The sequence below is a fragment of the Prinia subflava genome, chromosome 3, assembly GCF_021018805.1.
Source record: "Prinia subflava isolate CZ2003 ecotype Zambia chromosome 3, Cam_Psub_1.2, whole genome shotgun sequence".
NCBI lineage: Eukaryota > Metazoa > Chordata > Aves > Passeriformes > Cisticolidae > Prinia > Prinia subflava.
This window is the reverse complement of record NC_086249.1, coordinates 69,058,631-69,078,496: the sequence shown is the minus strand read 5'-3', so window position 1 is coordinate 69,078,496 and position 19,866 is coordinate 69,058,631. Positions and strand designations below refer to the sequence as shown.

Here is a 19,866-nt window from a genome sequence, read left to right as displayed (position 1 = left end):
CGCTAAGAAACCAAACCCCAAAGCTAAAGTGAATTTGTAATACCAGTTTTGCAGCCTTGTATAATTGTTAATGCTACTTCGATTCCCTTTCCCTGTTTTTCTGCCCCTGTCCCTTGCTGTTCTGGCCAAACAGCAGGGTGTCCCAAACCCCTCCATTTCCTTCCCATCCCCATGAAGTAGTTTTTACAATTATGCCATTCTAGTTTTGTGTGTGTTCATATTGCAGATTCCCCTGTTTTCTAATTTAGAAAGCAGAGGCCTTTTCAGGTCACAAGTGTAGATCCAAGGGAAGCAGTTTTTGAATTGTCTTCTTGTAAGGCGCGATTCAGTAGTGTAGACTATTGAATCTGTAACGCTTTTAGGTTTATGCTGTCCTCAGTTAGTTCTGAGGGTGATTGATAACCTAAATTGGTGTCTGAGAAAGTATTTGACGGTTTTTGTAGTTTTTTTCTTTTGTTTTTCTTTTGATGACCTAAAACTGGGGGTCTTTTGTTTTGGTTGAACCAGTTGGAAAGTGAAAAGAGTAGTTTAGCTCAGATCCGTGAGTGTCGGTGACTTGCTGTTCAGGCCTTACGAGAATTCCGTGACAGATCAATGGCAGCTTGAGTTGATTTAAATTCCTCACTGCCCCTGCCCGGCCCCAATGGGGGAACTGCAGCAGGCCACCTGGAGAATCTGAGGCCGTGTGTGGAGCCCGGGGAACTCCACGTGTTTTCCTGTCCCTGGAATGGGAGCAGTGGTCAGCGCCTCAGCCTAAGCTAGGGGCTGTGGTAGTCTGAAAAGCCAGTTGGAAAAGACTAGACACTATTAGGCCAGTCACGCTGGAAAGGCTCAAACAAATTTGTTAACTTGTTTCAAATCTTGCAATATAAACTCACATAACCCGTCTACTGCAATTATAACATAATCCTTACTGCAATTGTATTTGGTTTCATGCTACAAAACTATAATTACGGTTTCATTTTTTAAATTATTAATTGTCATATGTCATATTTCTCTTCTCACATTTTAAAGAAAAAAAGGGTGACTTGTAGGATTGCATTTTATGGAAATGGTTTGCTCTAGCTCACCCCTGGAAAATGTATGGTTTATCCCCAGTCTGTACCCTCCCTGCAGTATCCTGTATCTGTAACCTCATTGGCTGGAGAATGTTACCGCGCCCCTTTGAACCTCTGTGATATGAATGCTAAGGCAGAAGGCTCTGCCCCTCTTGCCCCTCTACCCCTGGAGGCGTCCGGACGCTCCTCTCTCCTCTCCCCCCCTTCCCCCTCCCCCCTCCCCTTCCCCTCTCCCTCAGTGAATAAACCTCACCTCATCAGCATCCCACCAGCGTCTGAAGTCTCCTTGCCTGCCAGCACGGGAACACCACGACCCCAAAAGACCCCGGGGGTCTCCGGGGAGCACTCCCCGGGGACCCCCCCATAAATTTAAACAACAACAGTGCTCAAATAAAAACAGCATTTTTCTTCATTGTAAATGAAATTGCAGGTGTAAATAATAGTAACTGAACATCTGATTTGTGTTGAATTTTAAGTCAAAGTCAGGTACAAAAATGTTGTTACAATTTGATGCCAAATCTGAGTGTGTGATAGGATGGCTTACCCATATGCATATCTTCTTTTAACATAGCCCATTCATGTCCAAAAATCTGCCAGGTCCATAGGATTTCAGAATAACAGAAAGGAAAAAGGAAGCTAATTTAATCTGCCTTTCTGATTTTTAGTGTTTTAATTAATGTCATTTAATGCTAATTACTTGGCTTTCATTCAAAGCTCATTGTGACAAGCCAAAGGTGATGGTAAATCTGAGAACTTGGATAAATAAAAGAAATCTGCAAAGCTGTTGGTTGGGTGCTGGTATCAGTTTGTAATGTCTTTCATCCATGTGCACTCTTGTGCTCAAATTGTTTGGTGTTGGAGCACATGATATCCTGCTAAGTGTGCAACGCTGATACTGTATTGTCACTTCATGCTTCAAATGCAGCCCCTAAAGGTGATTTGCAGTGAAAAGTTGATATTTAGCAGTGAACTGTAATGTACCAAACAATATTAATGTTAAATCATCCACTACTGAGACCTCCTGAACTTTGGCAAAAGGTTTGAACTTTTCATCCACCTTGAAATTATTCTGGGCAGCTGTCCGGTTCCTAAATAGGTTGTGTGGACATCAGTGGCAAAGCTTTTAATTTGGAATTACTCATTTCAGCCTGTCAACTAAAATGAAAGAGTTAGAGAATTGCTGTATATTTTTTTTAATCTTTTGATTTCATTTAAATACTTGCAGAGCATTTAAGTGAATTTCACATACACTTGCCTCGTACACCATGTGAAAACCGCATCTTTCACTCTTTCAGTTTTGCACACTACTGGCTCCTCTTCCATGATCAGAACTAATTGAATAAAGAACAAAACAAAAAGTTAGAATGGGTAGATCTTAACTTTTAGATATGGTTAATTCTGTATCTCTTGCATGTTCTTGCTAAAGTGTCAATGTCTCTGGAACTCATTGACTGTGTTAAATTTGACCTTTTGCTTTGTTTTGACAAGATCAATACTCTTGAGGTTGTTTCTGTCCCTGAATGCAAATCAGTGATATTAAGAGATACTCATGTTACTTTAGCCTTTGAACTGTTCAAGTGATCTTGTTCATATTACCAGACCCTGGAGGATTCCCACCTTTCAGACTGTCAGCTTCCACCTGAGAAAATCGTGAGAGTTCTGCATATGCAGACACTTCTCACATACTGCTTCCACAGGAGAGGATGTCAGCTGGAGGGCAGGTGTGACACTGCCTTGTATTCACCTGAATATCTGAAATGCACTGTGGCATGTCTCTTCTGCCAAACACAGGGATAGATTATGGAAATGCAGCTCTCCTAATCAGCTCCTGATGATTGTCTCGTTCCAATTCTCTAGTGACTTTTCAGCAACCCTGCTATTAAAGGAGTTGCAGTATGTACTTTAAAAGAACTCACTACTTTCACCCTAACCACATTTACAGTGATTACTATCTGGGTGACCCCTTTTTCTAATGCACAGTCATTAACTGCTGTCTCTTTTATTGTGCCCTGCCTTTCTGAGTCTTCCCCTTTCGCCACCATTTGTCCTGCTGTGTGTATTTAGGACAAGCACTTATAGGTTCTTCTCATTTCTAAGATCCTAGATCTTAATTATACCAAAGGTGATTTTAGCAATCACATTTTTCTAAGGAAGCCTTGAAGTCAAAATTACATTTACAACTGAAGCTGCAATCAGTAGTATGGGTGAGACTATAGCACATAACACCTGTGCCATTGGAGAGAATTGGTACAATAAAGCAGTGACTGCAGCCACCCCATTCACCGTGTGTGCAGGTCAGAAGGGTTTTCTTCAGAACAGATTCAGTCTCACACTGTCCCATCACACATGGCGTTCAAAGCCATCCCAAGGACCAGCCATTGCTTGCGATCCTTAAGCCCAGACTGCGTTTGTGTGTAACCAAGGTAGAGCCTGTGGTTTTGTTTCCTCCAAGAAGAGTCTGGTTTGCTTACCAACACAGCACATAAACTGAACCAGAAGACAAGAAATGCTGATGATTCAGACTTCAAACTGCTCCAAACCAAATGGAGACATGGCCATAATGCCTTGCTGTGAGAAAAGAATCACACATTCTCTTCACCTGTAAGTCTGCCTTTCTCACAGCTGTCTTTTGGATTGATCTCAGACAGTTGTGTGAACAGATTAGAGAGAGCTTGGTGTTCAGGGACCTGCAAGTATTATTCAAACAACCACAGGAATCTCAAATTAAAATATACTCTCTGACATTCCTCACCATTCAGGTACTATTTAGAAAAGTGCACTGATATGTGTTCAGAGTGGACAGTTGTACTGTATGTGTTGTGCCATTGAATCTGCTGCTGTAAACTCAAGCAACATATAAGTAGTGAGATAGAAAAAAATTTCTTCTATGACTTTACAGATGTTAAGGTTTTTACCATCCAAAACAGAATTAAGCCAGGCCAGGGTGACGAAATATTGCTGAACATTCCCGGTAGGCTCTTGGGCTGCAGATGGAAGGCTTTGCAGAGCAAACCAGGCCAGTGTGCATTTCCTTATCAATAGCAAAACTAATAAATAAGACCTAAAAATCGTAGAGAAAATGTCCAGATATTTTATTTGAGTTTATTGGGTTATTTGGGTCTAGCTGTTGCTAGAAACATTCTGCACCATCATAGCCCCACTTCAAATAATCCTGTAACTTTAAAAATATATCTTTGTCAAGTGTTAAAGAAAGTTGAAATATAAAGGTTCTAGGCAGCAATACAAAACAGGATGTGTGTCATGTGGAGCAACAATTACACCCTAAGTGCACAGAGAAGAATTCAGGGAAGCTAAATGCCTCACACTCCCCAACATGTAATATTATCACAGCATGAATAATTGGAGATATTCTATAGAACTGCCTTGCCTTTAGGGTTTTTTTAAAGCCTATCTTAAATCATTCTTCTATCCCCTTCTTTACCTTTTGAACTGTACAGTTTTCTGCTTTCAAGCTCTCCCTGCTCTGTTCTGCACTGAGACTTCAGACAACATTGCAGTGCTATTCTGTAAACAGTGACTTATGAAAACAGGATTTCATAGCTGTAAGTGACATTGTCTGTGCCAAAAATATGCATATTTATGCAATTTTTTCTTATTGAAAAACAAGTGTCAGAAACTGGAAACCTTTTTTCCTCTAAAAACAATCCCTTTCCAAAGCTTTCCAAAGTAAAATGTTGCAGAAAAGCCCTGTTAGATTATCCAATTAATTTCCTTTTCGGTGAACGATTTCTTTTGGCAATGCTCTGACATTTCAGGGGTTCTGACTAGTCTGATTTTGAAATGATGAGGCACTTCCCTCTGGAGATCTCTCTGAACACTAAGAGATTTCCCCATAAGGCTAGTAATCTTTATTCTCAGCCTAAAGCTTCTGTTTCTGAATTTAATTCTCTCATTCCTTTATTTGGTATACACTATTGTATTCTTGAAGTAATTTGTTTTCAAATATTTCTTACATAAATTTACTCCATCTCCTCTGCTCTTACTTTATTATCAGTTATGGAAAATGGGGAATAAATATTGGGAGCCTTTAGTCTTTATCTTCTTTTTTGTCCCTTGTCCCAGTCGGTTTACACAGCCCTGCCCTGGTTTCATGGCTCTCTTCAGCACTATTTTGTCTTGTCAGTGAGAAAATGGTAAGACAGCATTTAGAAATTAATGCATACCCAGATATGTTCTCTTCAAAGCAGCACAGAGAGGAGCTGGGAACTTCTGTATCATTTTTCATATCTGTAATATCTAACCAACAGAGCTTGGCTGTGAACATAACCTTTGGCTGGTAATGGCCTTTTGATGCTATGTTGAAGTCCAAGTTCTTGTTTAGTTTCCACTTCTTTATCTAGAATTTTTTCAGTCTCTTCTTTCCTGCCACTGTTTCTAAATGTGTCCTTTCCTTGTCCAATGTGGTATTTGCAAGTCTTCACATTTTAATATCATGTGTGCTAATGTCATAATTTCTTCCTTTTAAGGATCATTAATAAAGCAATGAAACAGGATGGGACACAATACAGATTTATGCAACATTTCCCTTTTATTCTGAATCAGCTTTACCATTAATCACTGGTCTTTGTTTGTAGCTGTTCAGTTTTCTTCAGTGTTCAGTCGACATGACAACTTCTATCCAACCGAATATGAATTGATTTTCAGTTTAAGCTGTCCTGTGGCTGGAAGTGGTGATGTTGCTGATAGCATGACAGTGCAGCAGAGCAGTTTTTCTTCTATAGCATGCTGTGGGAGCATGCATTTCACTAGGCTGGGCAAATGCAAGTTAAAGCTCTGTCTGAACTCCTGGGCAATTGCCCCTGGTAACAATCTGTAGCTGATGTCTATTAGCAGTATTCCCTGCAGGTGTTGATGGTGAAAATGTCTTTTAAAATTTAAGCTTCTAATCCTTTGCTTGCATGCAGGGGTGAGAAGAGGGATTGAAATTTCAGTTGGATGCTTGCTGAAATAGTATACAATACACATACAGTTTAAAATAAATGTGAAAATTAATTTCACTGCTTCTTTTTGACTTCGTATTTTGTTACAATAACACACCTGAATTGCTACATAATGTAATCAGTATCCAGGAATCATATCTCTATATAATATCTGTCTATCTTATTTATTTAACCATCACCTGTCCACGTAAATAGATGTATCTGCCTTTTCTGTACTTGGAGGAGTGGTATTCCATTGAATAACTGTTTGTGGATAATTATAAATGCAACATTTGTTATGTGCTTTGCTATAGCTGAGTATCACTGATGTAGATGGATTCTTTTGAGTTCTTTGTCATTACTTATAATACTCATCTAAATGTAATTGTCCTGTTATTTTGTGCTCTGGGAGAGGGATTCTCTTAAAATTTCTGCCTTTTAAAATGCTGTGTTTTCTTTGAGTATCAAAGAGCTGTCAGCATATACAGGAAGATGTGCCTAATATGAAAAGATCATGGGTGTTTATTTAAAGTGTTAGAATCTATGAAGAAAAAATATAAATAATCATATTGAATAGGATACAAATATGCTTTGTATTTTAAAATTAAAATTATTAGCAATCCTCTCATTTTATGTCTTTCAGTTAAAGGCATAGTATTGTTAGGCATTTGTAACCTTCTAGCACAAGCTAACTCATGTCAAATTTACCTTCTGTAGGTCTTTGCTGCCATCTTCTGTTTCTTTAAATGATTGCCACTGTTATTTGGATTCTGAAAAATGAGTGGGATATTACAGAGCAAAATTTCCCTTTCTGTTATTTTTTTTATTTCTTTGTTTTCAGCTAAAGCAAAGTGAAGCTAATGCAGATACAAAGGAGAAGCTTCCCTTGCGTCTACGCATCTTTGAAAAATTTCCAAACAGGCCACAAATGGTTAAAATCTCAAAGCTTCCTTCAGATTTCACAGTTCCAAAAATAAGGTATTGAAATATTTCCTTTGCTAGAATGCTGTAAACTTTTCTGGGGCCACATAATACCCAAAATATTTAACTTTTTTCCCTGTGTGTTAGGCAGGTAGTTCTGAAAATAAGAAATTAAACAGAATTAACATAGGCATTAAAAAGATGTGGCATTTTGGGTATACCTTATTTCTCTCATTTGGGGTAAAGCAATCCTAGCATTCCTTATATGTTATTCATGAAAGCTGCTAGGTTGATCAGAACTGACACAAGTACAATATAGTTGAAAAGTGTGTTGTTTCTCCTCTTTCAGTTGGACTTTAGTTTCTCGGCTCACATAGACAACTAGCAGTCTAATGGATTCTCATGTAGGTTTTTTAAGCTAGGATGAACTGGCAGCAAATAATTAGAGACGGTAAACCAGACCATCTAAAACCAGTTAGCCTGTAATGACCTTGTCCCCTATTTGTATTTGTGTAGTTACCACTTTCCTGTGTAACTCACCTTAATTAAAGATCAGATGCTCAGTGGTCTACTAGATCATTCTTTACTGTGAGAGTGGTGAGGCACTAGGACAGGTTGCCCAGAGAAGCTGCACATGCTCCATCCCTGGAAGTGTTTGAGGCCAGGCTGGATGGAGTTCTGAACAACCTGGTCTAATGGAAGGTATCCCTGCACATGGCAGGCAGGATGGAACAAGGTGATCTCTAAGCTCTCTTCCAACCCAAACCATTCTAAGAATCTCTGATCCTAAGTAAGAGTACAATTATTTTTCCTTGGTGTCAAAAAAATCTGATAGAAATCCAAGGGCTGCTCTAGTATATACAAGCTGCAAAGTCTGCTGAAATGGCACAAGCTGGCTGAAGGGATCCTCTCCATACCCATTTCAATATCCTCAACAAGCACATGCCAGGAGAGAGGATGATGTGAAAGATTGCTGCCATTATTCTGCATCTCCTGAGGTTACATTTCTTTTGATTAAATTCACGAGGAAGCTAAGTCAACTGCTTTGACCTGTTTGTAGTATCTTAGCAGAACAAAATGAATAATGCTGATCACAAGAGTCAGGAAAAGCAACCTTCCAAACCTCAAGGAAACAATCACTGATGTTTTACTTTTAGTATCAAAGTACCCCTTGGTTATATATGGAGGGTGTTCTTCTCCTAGTCTTAATCTTTGTTGTTATTTCTTTCTAGTGTTTTTCCCAGCATATTCTGTACTCACTCATGATCCTATTAACTACTGTAACAGACTTCAAACTAGCACTAGCAAATCATATCTTCAAATCTGAAGCTATTGTACTTTGTAGAAATATCTCTCCAGAGAAAAATTAGTTTTGACATAGTTTACACTGAAAAGAGGCAACTCTACTGAACTTAAAATACGGCAAGATGAATGTGTATTTGTTGTAAACAGAAATGCTTCTGCTTTTTAAACATGGCATATGTGAGGCACAGAATTGCTGAAGCGCCTTAATACTGACATTCAAAGCAGTTATATGAACAGATGTTGTTTGAAATCTTCAAGAAAGAATTTCATGCAGAGAGTATGTTTCTTTTGGATTATATCAGCATTTGATTTACATTGAAGTAACAACTTGCTGTTTAATGAGCTTAAAAGAGCTGAAAACTGCAAAAGGCACTTGAAATATTTAGCACTTTAATTGATAAATAAATAAATAATAATAAGCCTTTTTTTTTTTTAAATCTACATGCAAGAGATCCAACTCCCAATTCAGTTATGGATTTCTTTAATAAATTAATGTAAGTGTTATCAGTTGTTTTGGCACTGTTCATTTATACATCTATACCCCAGTACAACTTTTTCTCGGGAGTTTACCATATCAGCACTAATGAATTGTGATATGTCATAAGGAAAAACAAATATTAACTCTTCTTGGGGTTTTAATGAGTCAATATCCTCTATTTGTTCACAAGGGAAAGTTTTATGAAGCAATTTATTGATCGCCAGCAACAAGATACCAGCTGTTTGCTGCGAAGACTTCCTTCAGCATCTTCTTCCTCATGTGACCACTCTAAAAGATCAGCAATTGAAGAAAACAGATATATTGATCAAAAGGTAAATCAAGAATATAGGGTAGTATATATCTTGCCTAGGGTATTATGAGAAAAGGCATCAGATTTTTTAGTTTGTCAAACAACATAAAAAGGGAATAAAAGCAAGGAAGGCTGAATATAGGTTAAAAGGTTATGTTTAATTTAGTCTAAAACAGACATCATAGCAGATCCTCTTCTGGTTTAAATTTTCCCATCTCCTTTGAATTCAAAATTCAAGATGTGATACATTATTTGTTTAATGCATACATCATCGGAAGCTTTTTTTTTTAAATAGTTTTGCTGTTAATCACTGAGAAGCTAGTGGAAAACTAAAGTTTCTGAATATCACAGTGGACTTTTGAGTGCCTTGATACATTGCAACCTTGAAAAAACACTTCAATGAAGGAAGTGTGAAGGAAGAGGGAAGGAAGGAATTGAGCCTAAGTGGACGTCTTCTGCTTTAACAAGCAGGGCAGAAAAATTGGATAAGATATTCAGATCTCTGTGTAATCACTGAATATGAGTTAAAATTTAAAAATTATTCTAATTATTTAGAGGATATTACCCTATCTGTAAGTCTGGGAGTCACTAGAAAACAGACCCTGAACAGATATATTTGGTACCCGTTGTGCTAAAAGTGCTGGTCTCCCATGGATGGTTGGATTTGAAAAATACTAACATTCCTTGGAATGATGACCATGATGATGATGATGCAGCAGCGTAAGTAAATGTATGTGACTTCTGACATTCTATAAAACTAAAAGAAGGGAAAAAATGTTCATGTGCATCATGGAAGATAGTGGTTTCCCAGATTTCTTGTGGAATCTATGTAGATATCAGTCCTTGATCATTTGTAATATTGCATAATTTAGTGACATTTTTATAGACAAAAGAAAAGTACTTTTAGTATTATTATGTTTCAGTATTGTTTCAGTATTGTTCATTGTTGAATCCTCTTTGAATATTAACATCTATGTTTTTTAAATGCATTTTAAGTTACAGAATCACTGACAAGTAAAAAAAAGTCTATGCATTGCTGTTATATAGTATAACTGGCTTTCCTAGTGTGTGTTTGCAGCCATAACCCAAGGCAGCAAGGCAGCATATATACTGTCAGAGTTGCAGAGCTGGGAGGAAGCACTGGGAAAGAAGAGTTGGGAAATACAATACTCTTCTGAAAATGAACGAAAATAGACGATTTGTAAACCAGTGTTCATTGCTATCCCTAGTTCTGTGCAAGAACCCATTCTTGTGGCTGATGTATTCTAAGGCATCAGTAAGCCAAAGCTGAGCAGCATGACTGGGAGGGAGGGCTATGGCAAAATATGGCATATCAGCCAAGAAGGCTGTAGGAAGGAGTCAAGCCTAAAAGGACACCATCTGCTTTAAGAAGCACAGCAGGAAAACTGGATAAGTTATTAAATGATGAGCCTAGGGGCTAGCAGAATTATGCCAAATATCACTAATAATGGATCTCAAACACTATGCCAGGGTAATCAGAGTACATTTCTACCATGTAATGAAGAGATGAACAAAGACCTTAAAGTTGTCTCAGCCACACAGGTAAGTCCACAGTATGCAATGCAGAGCTGTGCAGTAGCTCAGTAGATCTGTTTACATGAATATAATTTAGGTATATTAAATCCATCTTAATTCCTTTTGCTTGCTGTTTACCAATGTGAATTGTTACTGTGTTTGAAGACAGATGAATACATGGCACAGTTTATTCAATGAGATCTTGCAATATGAAAACAGAATGCTGCATTCTTTTCAAATTTTCGCTTCCCTTCAAAAGCAAATATGCTTTATCTGACTTTAAAATTTTTTGAATTTAAATAAGCATTTGCAAATTGGCTTTGCACTAGTCAACCTGCTTTAAGCACATGCTTTAGGATCCCTATGCCTCAAGGGTAGAAACAATGATGAATAATATTTCTGATAAATGCAGCTTAAAACAAGGTATTTACACATTCCTATAAGGGGAGAAAGCACTAAGAAGGATTTTTGAAAGTAATTACTCTAGTGTTCTATAGTTACAGTTGCCAAGGCAACCTCACTTTTGTATGAACGAATCTTCTTCAAAATACTCTTAAAACAAGACTGGAATGACTGGTTGTGCTTAAGTATTAACCTTACATCCATACTTTACTTTTCTTTGTAGAAAAGAAACATGACAAAATATTTTACTGATCTCAGTGCCTGGCACAATGCCTTCTCACTGCTCCTGTTAGCAGTGGGTTAGCTTCAGAAACTTTTCACATGCTCTTGCATTGTAGTTGATGAAAAAAAAGTGGAATTAAAAGGTAGAATCAAAAGGTGAGGTCCTGCTGGAGGATCTGACTCAGCCCTTCCTTTGTGGTAGCTGAACTATGGCTAGTCCCTCCAGTTACTGCTGGACTTAGGTCACTATCTCTATGTTCCACACCTGCTGAATTGATAGGAAGCTCTTACATTCTCCTATTATTTTCCCTTATTTCCACTCCAGCAATATTGTTTTTTTCTTTCTCTAAAAATCTGCCACTATATGGTTTTGTGTTCAGAATCAATCTGCCCCGTAATTTGTGATGATCAATGAAGCAGATTTTATATGTGTTTTCTTATGGAATGAATTTAGTTAGTGTTTACAGTATTATAATTATTATAATTACCCACTTCCTTTAAAAGTTGTTTTAAGGTGTAAAGGGGGAGTAGATATTCCATGCTGTCTTCCTTTTTTTTTTTTCCAAGGTGTTTTACGTTCTTGAAAGAATTGGAAAAAATTATTTTTTGTGTAAATCACCGTAACCATGACTACAATCCATTTGATATGATTTTCATCTATGTCAAATCAAAAAAACAGCTTTGGAAAACAGATTTCTCTGCTATACTCCTTTTTATTCTCCAGTAAAATCTGTGAGTTCTGTCATTTTTTCCAACTCTTCTAAATTTTTAAACTGTTGTGAAAGCTATAAACTAACCAAACATTATTACAAAAAAATCACTTTTTGATACCTAAATGCCCTTTATGTTTTATACATCCCCTAAGAGTTCTCTGTCAGTGTGTGGAGTCTGAGTAGGTGTGTGGATACACGTTGTACCAAGTTTTTCCTTCTACATCGAACACCAGCAACACCTGGTTCTCCCACATACTTATCTCCCAGATGCTTGATAGGCAGCTTAGCACTGTGCTTTGTTTATTTATTATTATATGTAATATTTTGTGTGTAAAACTGTGATTCTCTGGGGTTCTCTGAACTTAACACTGCTGGAAATGCAGGATGATCATTTTTTACTCTCCACTTGAGGTCCTGCAGAGCAAATTTACTTAAACTCAATGATCTTGACACAGATGTAACCCCCTGTGTGCTAATCTAGTCTGTCCTGATGTAGTCTGCAGGCCATGAGTTGAAGAAGCCATGGTCAAATTTGAGAAACCAGGACTGTTCAGATTAGTGAGCGTTCCCCTGTTGTAGTAGAAAGCACTATGAAGGTATTTTCTGGTGAGAGAAGGAAGACTTACTGGAAAAAGTATGAGATTAAAAGATTTAGGGTATTAAATGTACATGGTAGATGAGAGAAAAGGGGAGTTTTAGGGACAGAGAGGGAAGTGTTCTTTATACTTCTACACTTGTATGAAAATTATTCACAGTATGCTGGGAATTTCCTTAGATAACCGATATTTCAGTAAATTCTTGGCCAGAAGAACTGGATGAAATGGAAACATAATTTTAGTGTGAGTGGGTGGATGAGAAGGAAGTTGGCAGAAAAAAAGGACTTCTCAGTGGCTTTCACATAGCCTGAGGTATAGTTGCAGCAAGTTTCAGGGGGACAAAGAATTAAATTAACATGAGATTGGCAACAAATCTGGTGTCCAGTGAAACACATCTGAGTTGGCTGTAGAGCATTGGCTTTGACTTCTTAACTTCAAGACTGGAACCAGAGGGGCACAGAAACCCTTCAAAATGCTTTCGTAAGAGATGTTCAACTTTTAGAAAACCTTGCAGAAAATTACTGTGAGATGGACACTTCTGAACTGGTTACTTGTCCTTGGCTCTACAACACAGCACGTGGCTGTTAGATTAAAGTTCAAAACTGACAGATTCATGGGATGAACTTTGAAAATGCTTATGGTTCAATATGTACAGGTAATACAGCTAACTCCTGTGCATGTTTACAACAATGGGAAAGCAGGAGTGAGTTACAAAAGAAGTCACGAGAGCATTTAATACATCCATGTATTTTATAGTTCAGCCTTGGAGCATCTCCCACTTCACTGAAGGAATATAATCAAGTCAGCTCCTTTATTTCCCCATTTATAAGATTAATTGGATAGTAGCAAACGTATTACTCTTTTTTCTCCTTTCTGTCATCCTGTGTCTTTTCTGATTCCTTTCACATCTATGAGTTTTGATTTTAGTTCTGCAAGCAGTGCAGCTAGTAGTCATTCCTTTGTCCAGTGGGAGCCAGATGCAGCATTAAGGTCTAGTTCCTGGGAAAGCTTTACCTCCAACACCATATGGCTCTCCCACTAATTTCCTGCTTACAGCAGAATGTACCTTTGTGAAGGGAGGTTGTGGTCAGGAAGTGAAAGCTGATCTCAGAGGTAGCCAGAGCCATTACCATGGAGGACTGTGAATATTCAGCAGCAGACCTCGTGCTGGAATCTGTGCTTAACATATTTTGTTAATATCGTAGATACTGCTTTTGTAAGCTTCTGAGACATGCTACCTAATCTTGATGGTTTTGTTTAATCTGAATATATGTTCTATGCTGGGGTTTTTTTTCTGATCTGTGCTCAGCTTCTTTAATGACTCTGTTTCTTGAGAAGAAAAAAAACAGTCTTCTGAGAGTATTCGAAAAGGGTTCCTCCTTGCAGAAAGTATTTGTAGCTGCAAAAGCTGAAATAGCCTTTCAGATTTTCTAAGGTATAAATTTTAGTATCGAAGACAGGGTGTCCCAAGATACTTTTCAGAAAACCATCAGGCACCAAGTCATGCTCATATATTTCATTTGTACTTTTTTCATTAAAACTAAGGATAGAATATTTATTCATAAATTACAATTTCCAGAATTTCTGTTTCTTACTGTAATAAATTTATGTCCCAAGTTAATCAACTTCTCTGAACTTTATTTTGGACATTAGATGTGCAAAGCAGAATTTTGGCACGAAAGATACAATAGTGGTGTGTTCCTGATTATTCTTTTCTGTAAGTAATTTGAAAGAGTAATTTTATGACATTAATTTTGAATATAGCAGAAACTAATAAAGTGTAATTGCACATGTATTCTAAGTAGAAAAGATTATTTATTTTTAAATACTACTAAATACTACATTTTTTTCTGTAGTATTTTTCTGTAGTGCAGAATTTTGTGCATATCAACAAAAATCATTCAAACTTTTTTGTCATTTTCTTTTATTTGTCTGAATTGAATTCTGTCCTGCAATTCCAGTTTCCATATACCACTCGTTAATTAAATACAGCCAAGTGCTATTTATGTCATTCACAGGATAATGCCAAAATCTATCTTGTTATGACAGTCAGAAAAGTCATTAAAACAATGTACCTGCTGGAATGATAATGGCTTATGAATTCAGCATTTTCTTTCTCATTACACTCATGATTTTCAAAGACGATTTTTGTCCCATGTCTGTTCTCATCAGTTCTTTTTAATGAAGTTAATATAGGTAAATACAGTGATGTATTTCAGGTTTACTGAAAATCAGCTGACTTCTTTGACTCTTCTGCATTTTAAAGATCTTCTTGCTTTCATATAAAATGGATATGTAAAGATGTCCCTGTGTCTTTTCTTTCTCATCAAGCATTTTACCAAATACACATCTGAGCTGGTAATATTTTACTTCTCTGACCATGTTTGACTTCAGAGTGGGGAAGCACAACTGCAATAGTAGCAAGACTGTTCTGTGGTGTCTGTCTCTGACTTCAGATGATTTTTAATTGCTTTGTCACTCTTGCCTCTGCATAGTATGTTCAAAAGTCTGCCTGAAAAAAAATCCAGTTTTCAATTACATTTTGAGAAAAAGGAGGCCAGGGACTGGATACTTTGCCATTTTCAAAAAGAACCCTAATTCAGGACTTCCTTCTAGCATTTGCTTTCTATTTCATCAGTTTTACACTAAAATATTTCAAGTGTTTGATACAAAGGCTGTGAAATTGTATTAAAATACAAGGATACAGTCATACTTCTCTTTTTCTTCAATCAAACTAAATACAAACATGACAGAAGCTGTAGTGCTATTGTACCATAACAAAGAGCACACAGTTTGGTGTGGAGGAGAATAGATGAGGAATTGAGTTACAGGAAAGCCCTTCTGTTTGAACCTTCTACATTACTTTTTCCTGCTTCTACCAAAGAATCCAGATCACCATCTCCAGGCCCTTCAGTCTCCTCCATCCACTCACAGTACTCATTCACATGAACCGATTAACAATAGTAATGATGAGTTCTTTCTAGTGAAGGCAAGTGCATGTGCTTGTACAACCAGAAGTAATAGTTTTCCTTACCTCTCCCTTGAAACTCCCTGTCCATATCTTCCATTCCCTGTCCAGCTCAGCCTGACAGTCCCTTCTTCCCTTGAGCTTTAAGATCTCCAGCTCAAAGTGTGGAGGGGAGGCTTCTCCTCCAGTGCTGTACACCCAGCCTAATGTATAAAAACCCCACATCAGCTTGGCTAGGAGTCCTCAGTTCCACTGGCTGTTGGCTGCCACAACTAATCTACGCTGTCCTCTTTATCAGCTTTCCACAGGGTCTCCCTGACTCATGCGCTGAGCAGATAGAAAACAATAGGAAGCAAACCAATCCAAGGCTGCACTTGTAAAAATCAGAGAGCTGAATTGTCTCTCCTATGAGAACAAGCTGAAAGAGGGTTTTTCAGCCTGGAGAGAGAAACTTCTGGGGAAACCTTATAGCAGCCTTTTAGTAGTTGAAGGGGGCTTATAGTATGGGGACAGACTTTATTTACAAGGGCCTGTAGCAATAGGACAAGGGGTAATGGTTTTAAACTAAACAAGGGTAGAGTCAGGCTAGATAGAAGGAAAAAAATTTATGATGACAGTGGTAAAACAGTGAAACAAGTTGCCCAGCAAGATAGTGAGTTCCTGAAAACATTCCTGAAAACATTCACTTGCAGATTGGATGGGGCTCTGAGCAACCTGATCTAGTTAAAGATGTTCCTGCACATTGTAGGGAGATTGGATTAGATGGTCTTTCAAGGTCCCTTCCAACCCAAACCATTCCACACTTTTATGAAAAATCTACTCATTAAATCTATGAAAGTTTAAAACTCAGGTGTACCAAAGGGGAAAAAAATCCCAAGTATGTTATTATAAGGTATAAAAGAGAGGGATTCTTCTCCTTCCCTGGAGCTGATCTTCCATGTGTCTGATATGGACTATCTCCCCTTTAGGTCTTTTGAGATTTTATGAGAGCTAATATTAGCCTTGTCCACATTCTCACACCTAATTGAAAAAGGTTCTTGGTTATGAAAAGACGTGAATATTTTCCAGACCAGTAATCAGCTCTAATTAGAAGAACTTTACCTTCCTTAAGAGAGAGGCAGCAATCAAGGGCTACAAAATGAGTAAAGGCTATTTCAGGTCAATGACTCCCAAGAATTAAGGAGATTATGCCCACTTCTCATTCTAGACATCTGACCCAAATGGACAGCTTTTCAGTCCTTGTGGCACTTATCTAATGCTAGACCACTTTTTTGACTGTGTAGTGAGCCTGTTTCTTACATAGGACAACCTCACATAGGGCCAGATTTTCAAAGTCCAAACAAAAATACTTAGTTCTACTTTGAGAACGGGAAACAGATTAGGGATCTCTAGAGCTCCCTCGTAATTGCAGCCTTTATGCAATGTTTTCAAAAATTTAAGAAACTCCCTGCTACCTATGGGATTTAGTCGCTTAACTTGCTTAAATTTTCGTGAACATTTTGTTAGGTATCTAGCAAAAACTGGCGTTCCATACTCTTCGTGTGACTGTTGTCACACTCATTTTGAAAGAGTCCAATCTCTTCAAACCAAAGATACATTGGCAGACTGCTGTTGAACAAATATTTGCATCTGAGAGGCAATATGACAAACTCCTGTGGGCCAGGAATATCCTATGTTTTATGAAAAGCTCAAGCTTTGAACAGATTCTTCCCAAATATTTCCTTGCTCTTTCATAAAAATTATTCTGATACATTGCTTATTGTACTGACTCTTCATATTTTCACTAGAAGCTGTAAATATTTAAGTAACAATATAATACCTAACAATCTGTTCATTCTGCAAGTCTACATAAACCATTCATCGGCATACAACAAATTCCAAACTGAAAGAGAAGCTTTGGATGATTTTTTTTCCTTCCTTGGAATTTCTGGCATGGCACAGCAGACTATTTCCATATGGTCCTGCGGTTGCCTGTAAGAGCAATAAGTGTTATTAGTATAGCAATAGTATTAGTCTTAGCAATAATTCCTAAGAGCATTATTAACAACACTCAGCCAAAATTCCTTATTTTCATATAACACTTTAGAAATTACCTTCGAAAAATGTACTACACGCAATGCTTTTTTTTCCTACTGTCAAGCAAGCATTTCAGATATTCATATTTCATGATTTATCTATGAGCTTGTCTCACCTTGTGTTCCTGAACACCCACCAACACTTGTCTCTTCTGCCAGCTTTGAAGTAGTCTGATACAAAAATCATACACTACATCACTACAGATTTTACCTGTTGATAGCATACAATTCTTTATCAAATACGAGTTGAAAATAATCGCTTTATGTAGCATTTGCTGAGGTCTGGGCACTGCAAATGTTGCTAGAGAAATACATCAAACCTTATTAAACCAAAATATACAGCATTTCTCAAAACATAAAGCCATTCAGCCATGTCTTAGAGGGTATAAATTGGCATAGATCCCCCTGAAGTCCACAGTGCTGTGCCAGTACTTTTAGTATGTAGGACTGGTCCACAGTCATTTCCTGACACTTCTTAAAGATATTTTCCTGTGTTTCTTTGCTTTTGATCTTATGCCAAGGGTTTCTTTTTCCAAGGTAGAAAGCCTGGAGTTTTGAAATACACATCTAAATAAACATTATTATTGAAATTGTCTGCAGTATCTTTTCGAAGCAGCAGGTGGCACTTGCAGAGCAACAATGTTCTGTGATTTAGCTTGTTTTACAACGGTTGCTTTGTCCTTGTCGACAAATGGGATTTCATGGGACGTAGCATTTAGATCAAGTTCACTCTGACTGAACTGAATTATTTTGCCTGCTTAAAGTCTGTCCTGCCAACAGCAGCAGAGAAGGGTGTCAACACTTGTGGAAGAGAAGCACTACTGGCAGATTTCCTAATTCTGTGGTCACATCTGTGTAAATAAATACAAAGAAATGTGAGAACCAAGATACAAGCTTTATTTGTGGTTTAGTAGCAGCGCATTATATCCATCTAAACCCTTTTCATCCAGGAAATACTATTGGGAATTTGCTGACCTGCCACAGCAAATCCTTGCAGTTTAAAGTAATGTGCAAGAGTTCTATAAAGCATGTTGCTGAAAACATATTTTAGAGTAATCAGATGCTGTTAGGTGATTTCAAGACAGTGTCATATGCTAAAAAAAAAAGTGCTTTAGCAGAAAGCTATATGGCACTGTGATTTCTGCATGAAGTGTACTTACAGGTGGTATAGAGAAGTAAATAAATAAATAAATAAAGTTTAATAAAGATACACTGAGGGTGTCCTCACAGTACAGCACAATCTGTAATAAAAAAACCCAGCAGGCTAAACAGATATACCCTAAAATAACCTCAGTAGAGTGTACTGTACTTGTTTTATTTCACATTATCTGATTGAGTAATGTCTTTTGTATGTTAACACTGTTTATAATTTCCTCTGCAACATTCCAGAACTCGGCAGGTATCATAAGTTTTAATTGCCAGCCTCGTTGTACACCAGCATGAGGCATCTAGACATTATTAAACAAAATACTCATCATCACCCCCATTTTCTGTTTTTACAGTCCCATTGTATTTGCCTGGTGTGCTGAACAAATTTGGAAAATTAAATGGGAAGTAGTTTAGTTCATTTATCTAATATAGAAATAAGGATGTATATTTTAAAAATCTACAGTAATGTTTGATTTTCTTCAGCATGCATATTGACATATGTGTGTTGCTATTTGACTGACTACTGACTCCTTTGAATATGAGAAATAGATCAATTGTGCTTATCTAAAAATATTTTCTTGTATTGCTCCTTCTGGATATTTTTAATTCAAGATAAATTCCCCAGTGTTCTGCTGAAGGAAGGGCTACTGATTCCTAAGGAGATTGGAAGACCATTGTCTTCAAAAGTCATAATCCTTGGAAGTGCCAAGTGGTTGTTTTGTGAATTCTATTTTGGACCACTGAGATCACTAGGCACCAAACTCTAGGGTCCTGTATATGTCTATGTATTCCTGGATTAAAGAATGAATACCTGACTCCAATCTAAACTCCATCACAGTCCAGACACAGACAAGATTGTAAACATTCCTTCAAACTTCACGTAAGCTGCAGTCCATTGGGTGTGCTTAGGCCAAGGTCAGTGCCCAAGGATGTCCTGTCTCAGCTGCAAGTTTCACAGCTAGTCCTGAAAAATAGTGTAGGAAAAGTAAATGTACTTTGCACAAATAATGTGATACAACACCCTTGAAGGCTGACCTGGAACAGAGACTGGACGGAGCTAGAAAATAAAGCAGGTATTTATTGAAAGGCCTCCTGGATCCACCTTGGGTGGGACAGGAGCCTGACTGAGGCTGCATCCAGGGTCACAAAATGTGAATGGTCACAAAAATGGCTGACCAGTCTCGAGATCTTTC

The 19,866-nt window shown here is 37.6% G+C and overlaps 1 protein-coding gene across 6 annotated transcripts in view; it reads left to right on the top strand.

Moving 5' to 3' along the window:
* NALCN (sodium leak channel, non-selective) overlaps positions 1-19,866 on the top strand; it is a 238,554-nt gene that overhangs the window by 172,034 nt on the left and 46,654 nt on the right. For 5 of the 6 annotated variants that reach the window (XM_063392373.1, XM_063392371.1, XM_063392372.1 and 2 more), the window contains 3 exons: positions 6,840-6,976; positions 8,893-9,034; positions 10,504-10,575. In XM_063392373.1, the coding sequence (XP_063248443.1) occupies positions 6,840-6,976; positions 8,893-9,034; positions 10,504-10,575 (351 nt within the window). The remainder of the gene's footprint in view (positions 1-6,839; positions 6,977-8,892; positions 9,035-10,503; positions 10,576-19,866) is intronic. The other variant, XM_063392374.1, reaches the window with a different exon arrangement.